This window comes from Danio rerio, chromosome 16 (assembly GCF_049306965.1).
Source record: "Danio rerio strain Tuebingen ecotype United States chromosome 16, GRCz12tu, whole genome shotgun sequence".
Taxonomy (NCBI): domain Eukaryota; kingdom Metazoa; phylum Chordata; class Actinopteri; order Cypriniformes; family Danionidae; genus Danio; species Danio rerio.
Window position 1 is genome coordinate 12,517,305 of NC_133191.1, and position 25,031 is coordinate 12,542,335.

The 25,031-nt window shown below is 35.9% G+C and overlaps 2 protein-coding genes across 4 annotated transcripts in view; both read right to left on the reverse strand.

The window, feature by feature from the left end:
- Window positions 1-3,201, reverse strand: part of clstn3 (calsyntenin 3) — a 68,388-nt gene extending 65,187 nt beyond the window's left edge. The window contains exons 1-2 of one of the 2 annotated variants that reach the window (XM_073925007.1): window positions 2,291-2,477; window positions 2,021-2,136 (exon numbers count right to left, since the gene is read on the reverse strand). In XM_073925007.1, coding sequence (XP_073781108.1) covers window positions 2,021-2,136; window positions 2,291-2,454 — 280 coding nt within the window. In that variant the 5' untranslated portion in view covers window positions 2,455-2,477. 2 annotated transcript variants of the gene reach the window in all.
- An 826-nt stretch (window positions 3,202-4,027) lies between these two features.
- Window positions 4,028-25,031, reverse strand: part of lpcat3 (lysophosphatidylcholine acyltransferase 3) — a 62,413-nt gene continuing 41,409 nt past the window's right edge. For both annotated transcript variants that reach the window (NM_001316738.1, XM_073925005.1), the window contains 5 exon segments: window positions 4,028-5,464; window positions 14,330-14,457; window positions 14,572-14,727; window positions 22,335-22,482; window positions 22,924-23,090. In NM_001316738.1, coding sequence (NP_001303667.1) covers window positions 14,338-14,457; window positions 14,572-14,727; window positions 22,335-22,482; window positions 22,924-23,090 — 591 coding nt within the window. In that variant the 3' untranslated portion in view covers window positions 4,028-5,464; window positions 14,330-14,337.

Here is a 25,031-nt window from a genome sequence, read left to right on the forward strand (position 1 = left end):
TTTATAATACCTTCAGACCGCAGACATACTTGGGTTGTTTCTAGATCAAATACGGCTGCGGCTGCGGCTGCGGCTCCAACCCCAAACTTAACCGCCACAGTAATGTAAAAATAGTATTGTATCAAGTATTATTTATGTTATTTAATAAATTACCCATAAAATTTATTTGTTACATGCACCTCTACCCTAAACCCAACCGTCACAGTACTTTACAGATTACCAATGGGTCTAAGCCCAAAAGTAAATTAAATGTATGAATGAATATTATTGATATTTATTTTTATTTTATTTCTCTTCCTGTTTTTCTTTTATTTTTTCTTTCCATTTTTTTGTTTATGTACTTGATGTTAAGTGTTGGTGTTTATTGTGTTAAGTGTGTCATTTTTGTTATAAAGTTGAAGTCAGAATTATTAGCCCCCCATTGATTTTTTTTTCTTTTTTAATATTTCCCAAATGATGTTTATCAGAGCAAGGATATTTTCACAGTATATGTCAGATAATATTTTTTCTTCTGGAGAAAGTCTCATTTGTTTTATTTTGGCTAGAATAAAAGCAGCTTTGAATTTTTTATGAACCATTTTAAGGACCAAATTATTAGCCCCTTTAAGCTAAGACTGTCTACAGAACAAACCATTGTTATACAATAACTTACATAATTACGCTAACCTGCCTAGTTAACCTAATTATCCAGTTAAACATTTAAATGTCACTTTAAGCTGTATAGAAGTATCTTGAAAAATATCTAGTGAAATATTATTTACAGTAATCATGGCAAAGATTAAATAATTCAGTTATTAGAAAAGAGTTATCAAAACTATTATGTTTAGAAATGTGTTGAAAAAAACTTCTCTCAGTTAAACAAACTATTTAGAAAAAATAAATCAGGGGGTAATAATTCTGACTTCAACTGTATGTAAAGCACCGAGTCAGAATAAAATGCCCCAAGGGGATTAATGAAGCACTAAACTAAACTAAACTAAACTAAACTAAACTAAACTAAACTAAACTAAACTAAACTAAACTAAACTAAAACAATTTAATAGCTTTCTGTATCTGTTTCAAGACTGCTATTTAGAACCTATTGCTATTTAGAACTGCTATTTTGTTTATTCATCTGTACTACTAATTTTCTTTTATACTTATGTGTACATGTTATAAGTGGGACAGTAGTCTTGTCATACATTTTTGTGAAGTAAATTTTGCTTGGGTTTTTATATCTAAATAAATGTCAATTTAGATTGATTTCTTAGCTGAATGCAAAGAGGGGAAAACTGGTCACGGTTTAATGTCCATTGGCCAAACCAGTCGAAAAGCCCTGTTCTAAACAATGCTTATAACTTAATTTCCACGATTATTTGGATTAATAAATGTTCACTTGTTTACTTACTATTAATTAATTGCACATTCTAATCAGTGTCAGCTAAGTTCATCTATGTTAAAATAAAGATATTCGTGATTGGTCAACGCAATCTCATGGCAGTTCGGAACTTTTGAAGTAATGGATAATTTGTATAAACCTTCAAGATTTAATTCATAAATTGAAGTATACTGCTCACCCACCTTGAGTGGTGGGGCGGAGATTGTGGTCCCGCCTCCTTTAAAAATTGGATGCTTCCATTTGAATGCAATTGTATGAATAGCCACTTTTCTTACAATATAAATAAAATAGTTACATTTCCTTAACATTGCAGGCGCATGTTTTTACATCAGTTCTATTTCTACAACCTGGCAGGAATGCAGCATCAGCTAAGGGTGCTCCTGCTTTAATTTGAGGGTGAATCAGGCCTGTCGTGTTGTCTTTTCCCATGTCACCTTGAGATTTGGCCTACCATTTGTGAACCTAAATATAAGGCCTACACAACTGGCAAGATTTCATACTGAACAGCCATAACATACAGCGAAATGAATCAAGCGACTCATACATGTGCCAGAGCTGCGAACAGAAACATTAATACACTCATTCGCACTTAATCATCAACACAATGCAATATCAACATTCAAAAAGATGGAGGAGACTGACCTTTGTTGCCATGGGCAACCGAAGTCAAGCAAAAGAGGAGAAAGGATAGGAAACTCATTCTGGCCATCTGAGGGAGGAAGGAGGGGAAGGACAGAGGGAAATAACATGCATTAACCCTGATAAGAAGCAGTTTCAGATAGAGGACAGAGGAGAAACAGATCAGCACATAGACAGAGACAGAAAGACAAACATATCAGGTTGCTTGCATTTAGTTAGACGTAAACATAAAGACAAATACTACGCTCGAAATGTGAAAATGACATGTAATACCCTTGACAGCATCTTCGTGGCCTGGTGTGACCGAGGAGGTCTGGCTTAGATCTCAGATAAAACGTATATTTAACCAGTGACACCCAGCGCCCAATAAACCTTGATATTAAGCGACGTGAGTGCGCGTTAAATTGAGAAGTGTGCGCATCCTCGGTGGCGCGCATGCAGGTGTATCCTCGCGAATGTGCGCGCGGACGCGGCTTTCGCGGGCAGGTTTGTTAACGGACTATCAAACGTGATTAATGAGGCTTGTCCTCGAATAACATCTCTTCTAGAAAGACGTGAGACGCCATTCACGCAGCACACATCGATATTTCCTCAAATAATTGAAGATTAGAAGCTGACAACTTGGATGACAGGCGGAGACGTGATTTAAGTGGCGTTTTAAACGCGTTTAGTATTAAAACGTCCGTTATAAAATGTGTTATAGCTCACCTCATATACCTCAAACGTATATGCGACAAACAAGAATCGATTTTTTTAAGTCTGTAAATAAAACCAAGCGACCCGATTCACTATAGCATCCCACATTCACAAGCACAAACGCGTTTAGCTGGTGTAACATCTTCATTGAGCGCAAGAACTCAATTGCAAATATATATATATTTTATATCAAAAGCACGTTACCGTGAGGTGTGTGAGATGGTACCCTGCTCAGTCTCCTCCAAGCATCCGTCACACACTCACACCTATGACAGTCTGATGCCCGCCTGAACGCAACGGGTGGAGCACTGGGGCCTCCGGTGCCTCCCGAAATGAGCTGGACTGCGAAAAGGAGGCAAACTGTAATTCGAAAATAAGAAACCAAGACACCAATGCCCTCGTTTTCGGCGGATGCCGTGACAGAAAAAAAGACACGGTGTGAAATCTCCTCCCTCTTAACCCGCCCACACTGCGTCTCTCTCGCTTTCAGGACTCACCCCCGGTAAGAGTTTACAAATCCTACTGCGACGAAGGATTGGGTGTTAATATTCATAGACCAACGGTCTCCTATTGGACGCTTAAGCGTAGATAATTAATATTCATAAGTATGTCCGTTCTTATTGGAAGGCAATAACGTGAGAGCAGTTAATATGCAACAACCAGATCGTCGCTATAGGAAGTTAACGAACGATATTTACATAACCTCTTTAATATTAATAAGCCGAGCTTTGTCAATAGTAGGATATTTTTTTTCATCCCGATTAGCGGTCCCTAAGCCTGGCTGTGATACATGTGGAAGGGAGGGAAGCATCTGGAGGGATGGTGTCTACTACTACTCATCGTCAAACCACACTTTCCCCACTGACAAACTACATTCGTGAATGCGTTTAAAAAGTCCCCCAATCTGTGTTCAGCTCTTGAGCCCAGACTGCAAGATGACGTCATATCGACTCCTATAGCAGACAGATCAAATCTTTCCGTATGTGTAACAACAGAAAATGTGTCAGCTTCTCGGTTCTACATGAAGAACTGTTGTCTATTGCCTCTGATTTTAGTTAGATAGCTTTTCTGCGATGCTCTTAATTTATTTATTTTCATACACTTTTATACAAGTGTAAATTACTTAACCCTTTCTTTGTTTTATTAGATGTTTTCTTTCTGCAGCTTATGTGGTTTGTATTTTTCCTCTTTTGTATCTCTCATATATTGATCCCCTGATTGTGGTTGTTTTCACGCTTAAATAATAATAATAAAAATAATAATTATAAATCTAAAACACAGAAAGCAAATAAGACCAGAACACACAGGAGCACATATTGTTAAAATCCAGCATTTTTAATGAACATTACAAAAACGTTTCATTTAAAAGTAATTGTGTTTTTCACTCTATCTCTATATTTTTTATTCATTTTTTGTACATTTGGTAGCAGTAAGGCAGTTGTTTCGCAAAAAAACAAAACAAATTTTTACATCATTAAACTTTGCGACCACGTGTATAAATATTATAAAACAAATCAGATGCTACTGTGAGCTTCTGCTGCTCCCTCGGATAGGATTTAGGTGCAGATTTTCAATCTCGCCCTCACCGATGAGTGATGTTTATTTGTGCCAAGGATCTTCAATATGCCATGCCATACAAAACAGATATGAAGCAAACATATGTAGATATTACTGAGAGCAGATCAGAAAAATAAAACACGTGTTTTGGGTATAAAAACACTTCACTGCGAAACAAAACCTTGCACTTATTTAGTGAAATTAACAGCAGTTTTAACTTGTGCTATCTTTATGCACTGTTTAGTTCATTGCTCACCAAAATACTTGCTATAATTGAAACAATACTCTGCTCTTGATAATATCCACACGCATTTACGCTCATATTGATGATTCTGGTAAGTAGTGTTGATGTTATTGTGATGTGTGTGTGTGTGTTGCTTGTGCTCATACACTGGATTTGCTGGAGAAAATGGAGTGAACAAGAAAAGGTCAAGATGGATGGACAGACAGTGTTAAATGGAGTGAGCGGATGAGATGACAGAATGATGATCCTTCTTATGAAAGTGTGTCAAAAAGCTATAAAAACGCAGTTACCGTAAAACCCCTTCCTGAAAAACTAAACGCGAATACCCTTCAGAGCTTGTCTGAAAACAAAAAACAGGAAAACGGTTATAAAAATGAACAACATTCATTTATAATGCCAGGCGATGCTGAACGATCAGTCACTGTTCACTCTTATGTTTGTGTTTCACATTTCATTGTCTTCTTTCAATCTAAAGGTATGAGAGTTTAAAACAAAGATCCCAGTAAAGGAAGAAAAAAAAAATGAAGATCTCATTTGTTTCCATTTTTCAAATACATGCTCAACAACCCCCCCGAAAAAGTGCACACTTCACCTCAGCGACAGCCGAAGCTGGTTCTCTGATTATACAGGAAACGAGATCATTACTGAGTAATGAGTGCAATGGTATGAGCGGATACAGTATAATTGTTTTCAGCCGCCATTAAACCTTATCCAACCAATATCCAACCTCAGAAATGCTTCTATTTCTGCAGTTTAAACCTTTTTCATCCCAGTCCACCACGAATCCCAAAGAATGAGAAGAACTTTCAAACGGACTAACATTTGTACACATACATCAGTGCTGTATGTAAATAGTAATATATTACTAAAGGCCTTAAAATTTGTCCTCTTCAGGCGCTCTTTAAATGTCACAGTTCACTTCAGTCCATCACAGACAGCAGCATACAAACCTGCGACAGAGAAAAGAGAAAAAAGAAAGAAAGATGATTTTACACCTTCACAAAAACATCAGGGCCCTGATTTATAAAAAAAAGCTTAGAAACCGTTGTAACGCCTCATTCACACGGGGGTTCAGCATCAACGCTTGACTGAAGGCACGTCTGAAGCTGGGGCTGAAGTGATCGTCATAGAAGCGTCAGCCAATTCAATTCAGTCAACAATAGGCCACTGTCTAGCTGGTGTATTTGCATACATCGATCTGATTGGCTGACGCTTCCGTCGACTTCTGCAGCGAGCAACGCCTCTGAAGCGGTGCCGACGGAACCACAATGCAGTATGGCAACGCCTGACGTCCCCCATGTGAAGTGAATGGGAAGCGTTGACGCTGACGCCCCGTGTGAATGGGGCGTAAAAGTGAACGTACATCAGAATAAATGGGGTATCAAAGTATATACAGGAATCAGAAGTGAAATTCAAAACCTTTTTTCAAGAGTTCACACTTAGCTGATGATTGTTTATAAAGCTAGTTTGTCATGCTGTCCCAGGAGAGAGCCCTGAGCTCATATGATCCTCGAGCCCGGGGCTCCCTCCCGTTTGCAAGGCGAGAGGGGAGGTTGATCTCAGGTAGATCTTGAGAACTCCTCTGCTGTAGTAGCTGATGAACAGATAGTGAATGCTCTTAAGAGATAACCATTTACTGGGAGCATGTCTATGATGCCGAATTGGATTAGTTAATTAACTTAAGTTGCATGTTTTTTGACGGTGGGAAGAAACCGGAGAACCCATGTGAGCACGGGGAGAACGTGTAAACACCGCATAGAAACGTCGGCTGGCTTGGTAAGGACTAGAACCAGTGACATTCTTGCTGTGAGGCAACAGTGCAAACTACTGGGCCACTGTGTCACCCATCTAGGAAAGGAGGAGGAGTAGGGGTGGAAGGGGCGATTCTTCAAAACTAAGATGGCTGTCATATGGAACTTGGGGTATTTATAGTGGCTCAGGAATCGTCTGATTGGTGAATCATAAATTGAATAATACGAGGCCGGCTGCAAGAATTCATAAGCACGTGATCCTCTCGAAATTAGTTTATGAATAAAATTCACTTAGACTCTTTCCATACATTTTCAGACCGTATAACCACTTTAGTTATACATGGTATATGCAGGAATCCTAAAGGTAATTCTTTTTAAGACTTTTTAAAAACCTTCTCAGAATATTTTAGGACCTCATCGCTTCTTCAAGTTCTAATAAGTATCAAACCTTTAACTTAATAAACAGTTGTAGTTACATAAACCAATAGAGCGCAACCATACAACAGAACCCAGATAAGCCCGAAAGAAAAAAAGGTTTTAAGGAAAAATTACATTGTTGTTTTCAGCAACAGGGTTTAGTCCCTGTTTAAACTCATCTTTCTTTAACCAGGAATACGCAAACTTACATTTACCTATTTTGCCGTCTGTTTTGCTCTATGGTTTCGCTACATGTGAAGAGCGTCACATCACCTTCCCGTGTTTATCACTAATTACAAGACATTACCCGAACGGAGGAGCTTGGCCGGATATGCCCCAGCCCAAACCAACTGCATAGATCGAGCATGTCGTTGTTAATATTAGGAGGAAAATAAATATGTTTATGCTTTTTTGGAGTCAAACACTTTGGACAACGCTTGAACAAAATGTAAGACCTCGTAAAACACAACTTTTAAATATCTGTAAAAGTTCTTAGTTTTCTCATAATTGATTTATCAACTTTTAATACTTTTTAAGACCCCACGGATACTCTGTAAAAAAAGCAGCAGGATGTCAAATCTAGCAGGATTTTATTGATTTCATAAACTACACAGCATCCTGATATTTGCTGCTGATTTAATTCAGGCAAACTTTAGCATACAAATATACATTGTACATTCAAAAATGGTTTAAAATGTAATACCTTAATTAAAAAAAAAAAAAAAAAACTTAAGACTTTTTAAGGGCTTTACATTTGTCCACATTGATTTATCAGGACACCCTGGGTATATGCACATAGACTTTTAATTTTAGACTGCCCGTCCCAGCGCTTCTGGTTAATTTTCATCCCATAAAAAAAAATCGCCATGTGTAAGATCTAATTTCTTAGAAAAAAAAAAAAAAAAAACTTTACTGCCTGGCTGATTATAAAATAGAGTGGGTATCAGACCAAACAAGAAGCACTGCATTAAATTATAATTTTCCTCACCATACGTCTTGAAATATGAAAGTAAATTTACTCCAGTGTTTTCAATGGAGTTAGCCTGCTGCTAATGATGGCACCTGTGTTTAAACGATCTTTCGTGTCTTTTTACGCAACCAAATAAATGCTTAATTCTATTTAACTGATTGTGTTTTAATTGCATTACAACATCAACGCTGTAAAAGGAACCTTACAAAATTGAAAATAGTCATATAAAGCTTTCACCTGAAGTTCATCATTGGTTGAACACTAGCTGTGCATAAAGTCCATTGTCATTTATTTATTATGGCTTATATCAGTGTTTCTCAATCACGTTCCTGGAGGACCACCAGCTCTGCACATTTCCCATGTCTCTTTAACCAAACACTGCAGATTCAAATCATCAGCTCATTAGAAGACTGAAACCCCTGTAATGGGTGTGAGAGATAAAGGAGACATCCAAAACATGCAGTGTTGGTGATCCTCCAGGAACGTGGTTGAGAAACACTGGCTTATATGATGAATAAAGGTAGTTCAATTAAGTCAGTATTGAAGTTATCGAATTACAGTTTTCTTATAGCTGCGCACATTCTCTCATCAAGTTAGTTTTTTTAATAGATGACAACTTTTGCATGCGAAGTCCTTTTTGTGTACGGCATTTTTCTAAATAAGTCCCCAGTTTATTCCAATTTAAAGCCTTGTTTACACCTGCTATTAAGATGGATTTAATCAATCCAAATAACATAGGTGTAAACACACTGGAAAACATCTTGAACTTGTCTACTTTTAAAAACATCCAGAGGTAATGTAAAACTCATTAAATTATATTGCCCACACATTGTAAACCTTCATGTGGTCAAATGCATTCAAACAGCCATAAAATACAACCAACTCTCTCTCCACTGACCAACGCATGAATGCTCTGGGATGCTTTATGAGAAAGTGCATCAAGATGATCTTACATCATTTCACTGTAACAAATATTATGACATATGAAATCATAGCTGCCATCCATATCCTTTTCATTCACTTGCTTTCCCATTTGACAATCTGTGTAATATTTCTCTGAGCACTTCTGTGAAAGTGACCAAACAGGAGGGAAGGGTCTCGAAAAATGCAAACACAAGTGGTGCATTTGAATGCATGTTAATATCAGGTGGAAACAATAATGTATCTCAGTTAAATCAGTGAAAAGCTAAAGCCCTGTTCTCACGGGGTATTCAATCTGATCACAAGCAGACAAAGGAAACGCAATACAGTTTACACCTAGCATTTAAAGGTGTCTCTTTTGTCCACTTTCAATCACTTATGAGGAAGGGCCTGTGGCATATTTCCAAGCACTCCTGTTTTTCCCGGGAGTCTCCCATATTTAACTTCCCGCCTCAGTCCTGTTTTGTTATTTTCTTTAAGGAAACTCTCATAATTCCACCCACAAAGCTTAAATTGGTCTCTACAGCTTAATTCTACAGTGCACCCGGCTTTATAAAAATGATCACTTGCAGGTGGATAGCATGTGGTCTTTAACAGCTTGACCAAATTTGCACCCACAAAAAAAGCAACCCAGCCACCTCTGAGTGCTGTCGAAAGTGGACAAGCTTAAAACGTTTCACACCTCGTTTACATCAATACTTAGCATTGTCCATTTGTGATTAGATTGACAAAAATGTATCATAATACCAGGCTGTTCTGATACGTGATTGATCTGAGGGCCCATTTACACAAATGCATTTTAGTTTTAAAACAGCATTTTTGAATGAACAGTCACATCCACATTGGCATTTCATCTAGCGTTTCTGAGGGCCTACTCACACTATGCTATCTGAATCGTGCCCAGGCCCGTTTCCCGGATTGTTTGAAAAGTGTGAGTGCTCTGAATCAGGCTCAGGCATGATTCACTTGGCCGGCCCTGGCCCAGTTGCAAGAGGTGTGCCAGAGCGCAGTTTACTTGGGCCCAGCGGTTCACATACGCTTGTACTGCGAGTGTAAACCACGCCTGAGCCTGAAACTGAAGACGAGAAGTGACTTTTAAGGGACTGTTTCACATGGATTATTAATCATTCTTACTGTTCAAGGAACGCAAACCGTTGTAGATTATTAAAGACGGAAACCCCTCACTGCATCTTCAGCAAACCTCCTAATTCCTGCAGCATGAGGACTTTATGATTGTTTATGAGCGTCAAAAGTGGCTGATCTGTTCAGGCGAAATATTTGACTGCGTGTCACTGGATATCAAACGACTTAAACGATATAACTAAAGAAATCTCCACTGTGCTAAGCGAAAGTGCTTACTGGACAGCGCATCATCGATGACGCAAACGTGCCCAGGCCCGAATGTAATGCGAGTGTGGGCTGTTAGGGGAGACAGGAGTGTGCTTTGGCCCGGTTCAAGGCAACTATACATAGGAGAGGGGTCTGGCTGCAGACCTGGTGCAGTGCAATCTGGGCTGCATCCAATGCTTTTTAATGGGCTCACCTAACCCCACCTCTAACCCGACCCGTCACAGTGACGTCACTAGCTCCATTTCAGTGCATTGTGTCTGACATTGCATCGCTGAGTGATGCAATCTCAGCTTGCATCATAAAGGCTGCATCCAGATACTGTTGGTACATAGTGTGAGTACGCCCTGAAAAGATCTCACACATCAGGTGATCCTACACACACTCTGGCTATGCTTCCCTCTGCATTTGGTCAACAATGGAGACTTTTTGAATGATGACGATTGCGATGAAAGTCAGAAGTGTTTGTATGGACAGATGCTGAGGGCGAATTGTTACTTCAAGTAACAAATAATACAAGACAGCTATGTTCATTGAAAATGTCTACCAGGAGTCACGTCAGAATAAACATAATGACATACTCAACAGATTTCTTAAGAACTATAAAACATTAGAAGTAGCCATGGCAAAAAGAAAGTAGTTTCCGATTCAATCAAATTAAAATGAAGCATAACAAAATGTATGTAGGTCTTATTGTTGCAGCCATGTTTTCAGATGTCTCCATTTTGCTATGTCCACACTGACAAGGAGCACCAGCATTTCTAAAGAAAGCTGCTTCAGTAGTGTTTGCAAAAGTCTCCATTTTTGGGGGTCAAAAACTTTGGGGTAGTGTTTTACCATAGTAAAAGCAATGCGCTTTCAAAAATAAAACACCTTGGTGTAAACAGGGCCTGAATCTTAGACTCTATTATCATCAGAAAACAATACACTTAGATGACAGGCTAAAATCTCAACTGGAAACAACTGTGGTGACATAAATATGAAAGTCTTAATGAATGACAAACGGAAACAGAGACAAGAGGGATGATGCTTTTTTTTCTTACTGAAATTAAATAGCTTATGGTCACACTGATCCCCTCTGAATCATCAGTCATGATCTAATGAAGTATGATTATGCTACTTATAAGTCCTCCAGAGAATATCCTATGTACGTGTTGCAAAGCCGTAATTAAGATGTGACATTGGTTCAAGTGACTTGGGTCATGAAAAAAAAAAGTCATTGCAAATCTCTCTGTCACTTTAAAGAGTTTTTTTGTGCTAGTGGAATTAAAGAAAGAACAAATAGCACATTATTAAGTCCACGGTAAGAACTTTTAATGACTCGAGTTAAAGTTCTGACTTAGAAACTCTACTGAACTATTGTCAGAATCTAATATGGTGTCTCAACACAAGAATAAAAAGTTTCTAGTCATGAGCATCATCTTTTTTATTCCGTGTCATAAATGTAGTGGTTTATTACACTGGCTATATACTAGTCAAGTGTACGGACGTGACGCTTTGGTATTCTCTGTGTTAAATACTACAGCTGCCTACTAACAGTCTGCTGAAAGTTTAGTAGTCAACTAAATTTGTATCAGTTGGTTAGTCTCAGAAAAAAGCAAAAAATGAAAAAAAAAAAAGTAGAAAAATAAGAAAGTTTCAAAGTCGGGTTATTTTGGCTGATCGACATGCTAATAATTATGATGGAAGGGCAAACCAAAATGTGTGAACACCGTTAAAATGTAAAAAGATGCTAAACATTTGGTTAAATTTGCACTAAATGTTTTTTGTCTGGTTTATAATCAATGTTCAGCATATAAAACATAATAATTAAGTGTATTAATTCTGTCTGCTCCAAAAAGTTCTTGCAATGCTTTCATGTGTCAATAAACCTCCTATTTCTTTGTATTGATACCTACAGCTTAATTAGTTTTTTTGATGGTTAAAAACAAACTTTGTTTATTTGTTTAACCAGTTAAACTCTGCTGCTATTTTGGGATTTCTGCCTAGATTTTGCCTACCCAAATTTAAAAGCTTCCCAAATCCACATGCAGTGGTGTAAATGCAAAAATTTGGTATAATTTTAAAGAAAACCCTTTGAATATTCATAAAACACTATTGAAAGTGTTTAAAATAACTGTATATGTTGTCTGTGATATAATAAACACCTAAAAAAAGAGCCGCTTTTTTTATGAACTTAAATTTGAAAGTGTACGTTTTAGGTACTGTGTGGTCTAGCGTGCTGTAATTAATTTTGGTGGTTCCTGCACATGTCTGTAATCATAGGAAAAAAGAAAAAAGTCTCCATCATAATCTATGCAAAAGTTATTGTATTCCAACTGATGAGAGGTGCTGTACAAGCCACAGGGACCGATCATTGTTTACATATTTCACTATTCTTTTGTTTGATCAAACATAATTCACTGTGTTTGGACCACGTCAGACATATAAAAGGATTACTTATGCACATCACCTCAAAAACAGAGGAGAAATGGCCCTGAAGCGCACAGCATAAGGTAAGAGATGACAGCTGTCTGTGCTATCTGAGGCTGCTTATTGATCATAAATGTATTGTTTTCACTTCTGCGCCATGAAAACACTGCAATTCATTCGGCAACTGTTTGATATGTTAATATAATTCAGTAAAAAGAATGCTAGAACAGTATGAGCACCGGCAAGAGCTTTCATTTGAGCTATAACTTGTACATGTGTCTTATAATAAATATGAAAATGAGCCAATGTAAAATGCCCAGCTCGGGTATCCAAAATACTGTGTATTTAAGTGTAAATAACTTTTGGACAGTAGGATAAAAACCAAAGTGATGCATATGTGCTTAACATATAGATTCTACACTTTTAAACGAAACCATTTATGGGGGTCTGGTGCAATGTTAGCTCTTAAAATCTTAAAGTGAATGGCGATGACGTCACGGACCCGGTACAGAGTTTAAGTGGTTAATTTTATAAAAAAATTATTTTTATTTATTTTAAAAGTAGTAATTTTACTTGCTGTTATTAGTATTACTATAATGTATACACTTTTCATATTTAAGTTTTTTGTTAGCAAGATCATAAGTAGGGCCAGACAGAATCAGCAAACATTTATTGCTATTTCTGCAAAGAATTTTGTAACAATGCTTTGAATTTATGTGGAATGATTTTTGTGTGTATTAAAACTAAAAACGTATTATATTGAATAAAAAAATAATAGATTTTTTTTTTACTTTATTTAATATTTACAATGCAAACCCATCTAGATCCATTTATTTATTAAACCAAGCAAGTCTCTCAAATAATAGATCTACTAAAAGACAGAAAATTTTACTTTACAAACTGAATTGCAAACAAATCATATGAACATTTTCATATTTGTTAATAATATTAATTTAAATTAACACACATTTACACAAGTATAGACTCAATAATTCGCTGAAAATCTGTAGAAATCTGTAAATTTCCGCATGCAAAGATTCTGTGTGGGCTTACTCATGAGTTGTGATTTTTTGAAATAATGTAATAATTTCTACTTATTTACAATTATTAAAATCTGCTGGCTGTTTTTTCAACACATTCATAAAAAAGTTTTGCTGGGGCTGCTGCAGATTGTTTTATGCGTGTTCATTAGTGCTTAATAAATATTCTACACATTTATCATTATGGTTTAGTATTAAAAGGAGAATTCGCCAATAAATTTTCATGATGTAAATTACCCTTTATTGATTAAAGCCTTTGTGAGTTCTTTCTTCTGTTGAACATAAAAGATATTTAGAAAAATGCTTGTTGCGGCAACCCCAGTTCTTTTTTATTTGCCTACAGTAGAACTCAATAGGTTCCAGCAACCATCACTCTTCAAAATATCTTATTTTGTGTTTAACAGAAAAAAAGAAATTAATAAAAAAATTTAAATTAACAAAAATGTGAATGTAAAATAAAAAAATAAAAAATGTAAAAATGAGAGTAAAGGTGAGGTAATTTTCATTTTTGGGTGAAGTATCCCTTTAAATGTAGAGCAACATGAATAATGCTGAATAATGGCCTAAATTAACTAACTTGGACATCTTTAGTAGTGGACAGGCCTTAAAAATTATACATTATAATACAATTATAAATTATACATTGTACATTATTTTTTTAAATCACCTTCTTTTAGCTCCTAAATGTAAATATGTACATAAAAAATGTAAATAAATAAAATGATTCCAGACGTAAACACAACATAAAATGAGCCAAATAATCTTCTAACTGGTAATCAGGACATTAAGTTATGTTCATACAGGTACTGACGCAGTCTGAATGCAGCATTAGATTTCACTGCTGTCGTAAAAGTTGGAAAGAACAGATGTGACACACACACACACACTCAGAAAAACAGTGAGAACAGACAGGTTGCACAAACAGGAAAGTCTGAATGAGACATATGCTAAATTTACCCTTTTAATTAATCCTCCTTTTTCTCACTGCCTCTTTTTCGAGGCACGAACACCTTGCGGAGGTATGGCAGGACAAGTAAGGCAGCGATGAAAAAGATGTGACCACAGAAATATATGGAGAAGTAAACCTGGAAAACAAACGCATAATAAAATGGCATTAGCAAATCAATATGGATCAATAGAGAAGTTTAGAATCAAGAAGAAATGAATGATCAACATATCTGAGAGGAGTAAATCCAGACCTTGAGCCACTTGTCGAAAGTGAAGAGGCAGAACGGCACCAAAGAGTATCCCATAAAGAGCCAGTGAATAGACTGCTGTACAACATATACAAGAGGATACAGAGGACTCTGAGAGATGGATGTCAGCAAAGGACTGTCCCGCACTAGTGACTGAGCCTGCAAAAATGTCCACAAAACAAGAATATCACTACAAGCACCTTTCAAGAGAGTTGTGTAATGGCACATCTCCACTTACACAGAAACCGCCAGTGTTAGACACATTTTCACACTTTATTAACTAATGCATTAAATGGCTCCATTATGCCATTTTAAAGGTTTCAAAATGTGTTTTAGAGGAATCCTACAAAAGACTTTCCTTCATCCAAGGTCAAGAACACTGTAATTGTCTCATAATTTACAATGCTGCATAACCTCCTTCCTCTTAAACAGCTTGTTCAAAATCTTCTTTGTGAGCAACATTTTCTAGTCCCTCCTTTTTAAAAATCTACTCTGCTGTGATTGGTCAGAAGGCCAAGTCTTTTGTGATTGGTTGACCACCTACATGGTGTGCCAAAACCGAAACTGCCATTAACATATGTGCATTTTAGCACCAGAAACTTTTTAGAAAATTTGTAAAAACAATGAGAGGAAAAGTAACAATAGCTGCTTTTCCTCTTTTTGAACCAAATGGTTCTCTTTGTTTTACTGTTCCATTCTGAGCTATAGTCAGCAAAGATATAGTGTCAACGCAAGTGCAATGTAAACAGAAACATGGATGAAATCAGATATTTCTGTTTTTGGGACTTCTTTTTTTCAGATATTTGCTTTGTTGAGCAACAAAAACAACAACAACAACAACAACAACGACAACGACAACAACAACAACAACAACAACAACAACAACAACAACAACAACGACAACAACAACAACCACAACAACAACAACAAAAAAAGGATCAATTAATAAAAAGTGCACTTCTATTTAGCCAGCTATATGGAGAAAGTGGCAGCCAGGCAAAATAATGCACTACTAATTAATTAATTTATTTATTTATTGGTGTTGTTGTTCAACAAAGTACATAACAGTCCAAGAGTTCACACTTTGATTGATAAGAAAAATCGAGTTTGGCATGCTGTCCCAGAAGAGAGCCCTGAGCTCGGAAGATCCTCAAGTCCGAGGCTTCCTCTCGTTTCATTGGGAGAGAGGGGAGTCTGAACACAGGTAGGTCTCAAGAGCGTCCCTCTATTTGGCCAAGAAAGAGAGGAAGGAGTAGGGGTGGATGGGGCTATTCTTCAAGGCGAAGATGACTGAGGTATAAAAATCTGGCTATTTATACACTAAATGTCTATTTTTTTTTTACTTGTTCAAACTACTTAATTAAAATGACTTGAAAACACAATTCTTGAGATTTAATTGGGACAACTTAATTTTCTATGTTCAATCCACACATTTGTTAAAAGTGTTAAGTTAACTTAATTGATTTGTGTTGTGACAACATGAATTCTTCTGATTGGTATATCATGTGATTGCTAATGCAGGACCCACCTTGGTCAATCCTAAGCATGTGATCCTCTTAAAATTAGTTTATATATAAAAAACACAAAAAAGTAGTCCCAAAAATAGAATTATCTGATTTCATCCATATTTGTGATCATTGTGACTTCACACACACAAGCTCTACCAGTACATCACAGCTCAGCGTGGTTGTTTAACCCTACATACAATTTTGTTCCGAGTACCAGGCTCATGTGAAAATACAACTGCACACGTTACTGACCATTTAAAAAAAAAAAAAAACTCTTGTATGCTTTGGAAAATCAATTATTTAAATATCATTATATAAAGTAAAAAAAAATAAATTTAGGCAAAAACAAAATGGTTGTCTGGTTTGAGGACAACAATGATCCTTAATGAGAGCCCCACCGCCTCAAAATTTACGCAAACACTATTGGGAATTACATAGGTCGCCTCATTGAGGTCAGAAAATACAGACACCTGTAATCATGAGGAAAAAGGCTCAATTTAAGTTGAGCGCAAAAAGTCATTATGTTTCCATCCAAAGACTAATTTGGATTTAATCAAATTTTATTAAATTATTAAAAACTGGAATATCGTATAAAAGACATGCGAATAAAGCAGCGGCAAATATCAACAGTACAAGCGGAATTTGCTGCAGTAGGAGCTGCGTGAATCTTTTCCTTATTTAATAAATGACTTGCGCCTCAGAAGACAACATTGTGAGACATGGAGCACAGATGCACTTGACAGTCCAGGAGGTAATTATTAATATAATAACACTAATACTAAAACAGTTAAGGCATTTTAGAATGACCAAAACAACATTTCAGATGTTTTACAATGTGCTCATCCTGCTGGTTTGTCCATTCACACACATTTTTACCATCACATAATCTCAAATGCAACAAAATCACATGACTTTTTTAATGGGCATTCATTTGTTCGATAAAAGTGTTTATCATAGTTTATGCTAATTTTTTCTTATAGAATAAAACGTTTATGCTAGTCAGTTACGCGCAAATATTTTTATGCTCAGTTTTAAAACTTATGTGCATCTTGCTGTTTCTATCAACTGTTTTGTATGCGCATTTTCAAAATGCGCATAAAAATAGGTGGATGGAAGCATCACTATTTTTACGGTCCTGTGATGCGGTGTCTGGTGTAACAAATCCAATAACACAAGTAGTGATGATGCTCTCTGGCCAATCAGCATCTGCAGTGTTAATATGTTGCATTTCAGCCTCATTATAGTGGCTCACTTGAAACATTAGCTTAAGTAGTACTGAAAGTAAACCAAAAAAAGAGAGCCATACCGAACATTACCATTTACAATCATAAACCTCCACACTACATGCCAGTTAAAACCCCAAAATAAAGCATAATAGAGGCACTTTAACAATCAACAAAAGCACTAAACACTACCATGTTTATAATATTTAACATTAAACTAAATAATCCAATTGTGTAAACGTTTTGTTTGATTTCTCAATGAGAAATAAAGCAAAAAAGCCATCAGTCATTCTGCAGCAGTGGACACGAACCAAGAGAAAACGTCTTGCCTAGAGCAATAGTTCACTGAATAATATTAAATTTCAACTTGTTTTCCTTTTCTCCTGAGAAGGTTAATGATCGAGCGGCATCATCAGCATTCATCAAAAAATGTGTTTGGTTCAGACGGGAAATGTCATTTGTACATCTTCAATTGACTTTCATTTAATGTCTTCTGATGTCTCACATTTTCTGAAGTGAGCAATATTTGTCATTTTCAAGTAGGCCTGCAGGGGTGAGACGCTCCCTCACAGCTGTCTGCAACTTGTAGGAGTTTGTTGTACAAGAAAACTACTCAAAACTGCTGCAACAACTGGAACCGACATGATACTGTCATTGCCTGCTGAATCTCACCATCTGTTTCTATATATAAAAAAGATTAGTATCATCTCAATTAATCTCTTTATATAGACACTACTGCCCAAAGTTTAGGATGAGCAAGATTTTTTTTTTTTACAAAGTCCTTTTTAAGAATGGATTGATTAAAGAGACAAATAAATGTTCGATGCTTTTGATTATTTGTATTTAGACATGGGCAGTGGTGTAAAGTAACTAATTAAAAATACTCAAATTACTGTAATTCAGTAGTTTTTCTCAGAAATTGTAATTTACTAAGTAGATTTATAAATGTGTACTTTTACTCTCCCTTGAGTACATTTTTCCTGCTGTATTGGTACTTTTACTCCACTACTTTCCTTCAATTTGTAGTCCCTACTTTTTTTTCTTGTCTATGTAGATTTGAAAAATCAGTCCTGTGACTCCTGTCCAATCAAATCGCCCATAGAAGGTAAATTGCATCATAATGATCTTCCTCAAGACGTGTGTGATTTATAACTGCAGCAAACTGTTTGAAAGCGTCAAACGTGTCCAAGAAGATGCTCAAAATCTTTACACGCAATGACTCTGAGACTGTTTAGATGCATGTCACCGATGAGAAGATGACGGTGTTGACCGAAATGGCCTTAAACACCCAGCAGGCACATCAGATTGAAGTTGTACCTCAATATAGTGGAAACGAAAATCTGGCTGACGTCAAACACAATGTTAGTCCTACGTCAAAGTTTAACATCCAACCTAAAATCAATCAAATATTAACTTCTAATTATGGTAAAGCTTGACGTTGTGGGGACGCTACCACTATGATGTCTTTCAGATGTTGGATTTTGGTTGCCATACCTCACGAATAAATGTCAGTATTTGACCTCAATATGACGTTGGTTTAAGATGTTAGCTCGACGTTGGGTTTTGGTTACTTTTTCTAACTACCTAAAATCAAGCAAATATCAACGTCATCATTGGACATCCAAATAACATCTGCAGATTTATAGGACCTGCCGAAACTTGCGTTCTGTGAATAAACGTCACCTCGTGGTTCCATCCCAAAGAGGGAAGAAATCACTTTCCCGAACGCTCGCGCTCAATCTGCCCAGATGGTGAAATAAACTCCCTAACTGCATCAGAACGGAAGAATCACTCGCTGTCTTCAAAAAGAGACTGAAAACTCAACTATTTAGTCTCCACTTTCCTTACTAATATGCAATTCCCTCTCTGAATAATCCACTAACTTCAAAAAAAAAAAAAAAAAAACTTGTACTAATGTTTTGCTTCTTACACTGTCTTTACACACCTGAAACTTGCCTACAGCACTTATTCATTGTTGCTCTTATAGTTGTGTAAATTGCTTCCTTGTCCTCATTTGTAAGTCGCTTTGGATAAAAGCGTCAGCTAAATGACAAAATGTAAATGTAAATGTAACATTGTCTTTAGATGCTGATTAGACAAAATTTTGGTCACTTGACATCACAATCTAAATCTAACCTAATATTAACATCTTATGATGTTGTGTGCCTGCTGGGCAATAGCTAGATGCACTATAGAATGTTACGTTTACGCACACATGCACAAATTACATGTATACGCATCAGCTTTTTACAGTGTAATAACTCACTACTCTTGAGTACTTTTGAAAGGGCTACTTTTTACTCATACTTTAAGTAATATTTACAACAGATCCTTTTACTCTACTTGCACTACATTTTTAGGCAAGTAATTGTACTTTTACTTGAGTATAATTTTTCATTACTCTTTCCACCACTGGACATGGGCCTGTATAAGATTCTAATGGTATGAAAACCTTGGAAAAAAATATATCACGGTTTCATAGTATTGTGATTATTACTCTAAACCAGTGGTTCTCAAAGTGGGGGTCGGGACCCCCCGAGGGGTCACGGGGCAATGAAGGGGGGTCGCCTGGTGATTTCCAAAAATCGATTTATTTTTATTAAACCATAAGATTTACCATATTTTATCCATAACTATACTGAAAATAAAAATAGTCGTTTATAGTTACTATATACTATATAGTTACTATAGTAGCTTATAGTTACTAGTTCTATTGGATTGCGACCCCTGGGGTAATTACATTATATTAAAGGCAGCAATATAGCGTCAGATGCATTTTGATTTTATAACATCAGGTTATACTTTCTGGCACATTTAAAGCACTGACACAAATTTAACTGGTGTGTCTGCGTCATTGCATGCAAGGTTTCTGTATTTATAACCACCTCAGAGGATATTGGGGGTCGCGAGTCACTGGCATTGTTATTTTGGGGGTCGCGGGCTGAAAAGTTTGGGAACCCCTGCTCTAAACTATATTCTTTTTAAATACCATGGTTTGAACACAATGACTGCATTCGAAATCACATACTTCCATACTATATAGTACACTAAAAACAGTGTGTGAGGCGAGTAATATGTCCAAATTCATACAATTCGAAAAGCAGTAATCAAGAAGTTCCCGGATGACCTGCTACTTCTGGAGAGATTATGAAGAGCGCATCTGATGGATGCTACACTATCCCATAACGCACCGCAAGTGAATTTATGAATTGAAGTGAAGCGGGTATTTAACATGATGATGACAAAATGGAATCCGTAGTACGTCCGAGCTCCATTCATACTACTCGCGTTCATACTGTTTAGAGCATAGGTTTCTAGCGAATGGTAAATTCAAATTTAAATGCAGTATCTACTGAGTAGTAGGCGATTTCGGACGCAGCCAATATATTTTATTTTAAGAAACATTTAAAATATTTTGGAGCAGTTAACGTGCCAGACTAAATAATTTAAATGAATCATTGACTTCTGCTGTCTATATTAGTTTCAAAAATTCGGATTTGTTTCCAATTTAAAACGGCATCTTTGGATATCTTTTCTGCTGGTGATACTGTTGTCCTAAAAAACAAAACAAATAACTTAAATAAAAAGTCTTACACATACCTTAGGAACGGTATAGCAGACAATTATGAACTTCATCTGTGAAAACTGGACTAAAGTGGATTTAATTTACTAGAACTTTATCTTTGTTACCTTGTTTTGATACAATCTACAGTACATTAGGGCTGCACATACATTAGGGCTGTGATCATTCGCTATATTCACATTACAGGATATGCAATGTTTAGTCTGTATTATAATTTCTCACTTGCATGTGTTTTAAGGCATGCGACTGTGAGAATTGTAAAAGCATTCAGCCATAAGAAATTGTACCATTTGAAACTTTGACAAATGAATAACCATTAATTTCATTAAATTGTTTATTAAACGGAGACTATGCAGTATTATTTTACATTTAATTATTCAATCACTATATACTATATACCTGAACACAGACTCCTTGGAAAACAATAAAATGCTGTTAATTTAATTAGTATATTTTTCTTTATTGAATTTATCCATGCTTGCATATTGTTTATTATATTTTATGTACTCCCCTACAGAATTATCCCAATTAATTTAAAATGATAAATTCTTTCCAAATAGTTATTCAAGTCATCTAGTGAAAGTGTTTTCATATCGCAATTATATATATATATATATATATATATATATATATATATATATATATATATATATATATATTTATATTGCGATGTTAAGATTTTTCTAATAAAGTGCAGCCCTCATCTACATTGCATAAGCGCTCTAGAAATAAAGATGAATTGAAAGTATACAGCCATGAAGAGGAAAATATTGAGAATTATTGAAAATTCTCAGCTACTCTGGATTTCGAATTAATAGTTATAAGCAATAAAAATGCTGTCATTTAGAGTATAATGTTCAAAATAACAAAAAACGGGCATAGTCATAGACATTTATAATTATATTTAGACAACAAAATCAAAGATTTAACTTCAATATTTGGAGGAATAACCCCCTTTTTTAGTCAATCAAATAAAAACATCATTTATTCTGACTAATTTTCAAAAACAATAAGAATGCTCTACATTCTTTTCTTTATCATTAAAATGTATAAGAAATGTTTTTAGACTTCTATAGAATAAAAATAAATCAGCACTTTATTCAAACCTATAAATAATAAATCCAGTACATTAAACAAACCCGAGAACTTCATTTTTTCTTAATTTTTTCTCCAAAAGCTGTATATTTAATAATTGGCAGCATTACAATTGATCTTTCTGGTCTCTATAATGCAGTTAGTTGCGCTTCATCGTTGATTAAAGAGCAATACTATCATTTCAAATAAATTCTCAGTGAGTGGCTAAGCTCAGAAACGCCATACATCTTCAAAGCGGTAAACTTTCAGATCCGCCTTCGGCTGGCATGAAAGTAAGTGACTCAAAGACTTTAGTCATCTTGATTTGAAACAACTTCACGCCTCATATGTCTAGTATGGCACTGTTGCCATGGTTACCTGCTTCTCCACATTGACAATGAGGAACTCCAAGGAGAAGCAGATGAGGTACCCTGAGTGCAAGCCGTGCCAGATCGCCAGGAATAACAATGTGAACATCTGAGACACCAACTTGTTCCCCAAAAACCTCAACCTCTTAAACACATGCCTGCATCAAAGAAAAAGAGAGGAAGGAGAAATGAGAGAAAAATAACTGATGAATACACTTAATAATATATATTAGCAATTTCAATACAGGGAATGTCTATTTGTCAATTCCAACTTGTTTCTAAGTTCAAGCCTCGACTCGTTTGAATTGACAAAAACTCTCTCAATAGTCATTTATGACCACTATTTAGTGGCGTCACACATTAAAGTGGTTCTCAAACTTCATTCTGACTTAGTGCATCCCACGCACTAACAGTTGAATGATTTATAAAAGATGAATCACAGTCTGACCATCTGATATTAGGCATGGATAAACATCACGATCATGATATTTAAAAGCTTTACAGCAAACTGTGAGTGTTTATTAATATCATGTGTTGTTTATGTTTAGCATATTATAAAATGTCTTAATTGAATAAGTGTCAATGAAGTGTGTGCATACCTGGCCACCCAAGCATTGGTGTTGATGTTGAAGGAATTGATTGTGCCCGTGAAGAGCGGAGTGGTCTCAAACAGCCAGACCCTCACATTTGCGCAGGCATCCCACTGATGCTCCCCTTTTTCATTCTTCCCATTATAGCCCAGCCCAGCCAGAACACACACGCCTTCCTGAGTGTATACATGAGAGAAATCTGCCTTAAGTAAAAGAGTACAGGCAACTTCCTGAAACACTAAACTTCTTTTTCTGAGATAGTAATAGATGTACAGTTGAAGTCAGAATTATTTGCCCCCCTTTGATTTTTTTTCCTTTTTTAAATATTTCCCAAATGATCTTTATCAGAGCAAAGAAATTTTCACAGTATGTCTGATAATATTTTTTCTTCTGGAGAAAGTCTCATTTATTTTATTTCAGCTAGAACAAAAGGAGTTTTAATTAAAAAAAAAAAACATTTTAATGACAAACTTATTAGCCCCTTTAAGCTATATTCTTTTTTCGATAGTCTACAGAACAAATCATTATTATACAATAACTTGTAAACCTAATTAACCTAGTTAAGCCTTTAAATTTCACATAGAGTTATTAAAACTATTATGTTTAGAAATGTGTTGAAAAAATCTTCTCTCCGTTAAACAGAAATAAGGGGGAAAAATAAACAGGGGGACTAATACAATTGTATTTAACAATGTCAGCATCTGACAGTTTATAGATATAAAGTCGCACTAATGTCATCTTCAGAGATTTAATTCTTAAAGGGATCATTCAAAATGAAATGAAAATGTACTCTCCCTTATGTGGTTCAAAACAAAAACAAACAAACAAACAAACAAGATATTTTGGAAATACAGGCATTGACATCCATAAAATATAAACCAATTTCCAGCTCTTTTTTTTGATCTTCTTTTCTGTTCAACAGAATAAAAACTACTCTAAAATATATAAAGAACAAAAGGAGGGTTATTTAATGTCAGAATTGTCCTTTTTGGGTGAACTATCCCTTTAAGGCCAGCGTATACGGTGTAAATTCTGATGGTTGGAAGATCGTATGTCAATTTAAGTCGCAAGAGAGTTTGTGAAATATTATGTGATTTACGTGACTATTAAAATCATTCAAAAATTTGCAACAAAAACACAGACAGAGAAAGACATTGCTTTCAGAGACCATTCTCTTTTTTTTTACTCTTCTACCCTTTACTCTTTACCCCCTCTCTCTCACTCCCTCTCAACCTTAATAATCAACAGATGATTGACAGATTAACTGCACACACTTTAAGAATTCAAGTCGACTGCTCCCAAACTTTTTAAACATGTTTAAAAATGATCAGGAGCATGTGAGATGGTGGACTCAACTCACCAGTTCCTCCCAAAAGCTATGAGCCATAAACATACAAGCAACAAACTTTTTCCATGGGACTTTACATATTGGGAAAAATATAATAATAATATTAATAATAATAACAACAATTTGCACCACGTACACCCACCTTTACATTTATTAATTCATTTTTCTTTTGGCCTAATCCGTTTATTAATCAAGGGTCGCCACAGCAGAATGAACTGCCAACTTATCCAGCACATGTTTTACGCAGCGGATGCCTTTCCAGTCGAACCCAACACTGGGAAACACCCATGCATTCTTGCATTAACACACATACACTACGGCCAATTAAGCTTATTCAATTCACCTATAGCACATGACAGTCGGGGAAACCTAAGCATCTGCAGGAAACCCACGCAAACATGTAAACTCCACACAGAAATGCCAACTGACACAGCCAGGGTTCGAACCAGTGACCTTTTTGCTGTGAGGCAATTTTGCTACCCACTGTACCACTGTGACGCAACCCACCTTTACATCCATAGTTATTGCTCAGTCAGCGTTTCGTTTTTATTCACAAAATGGTGTGTGCTTTCCTATGAGAAGACACCTGATTTAATTTAAATCGCAAATATACATAAGCCAATGTTTGCAATAATGGTTTTGGTCAAGACCAAAAATTAAATACATTTAGTCCTGGTTCCCTTGACATTTATACTGCCCTTTTTAAAGTCGATATGAAAAAAAAGTTAATATTAGAAGTTAATATTAAACCCCAGATCTCCGTTAAAAT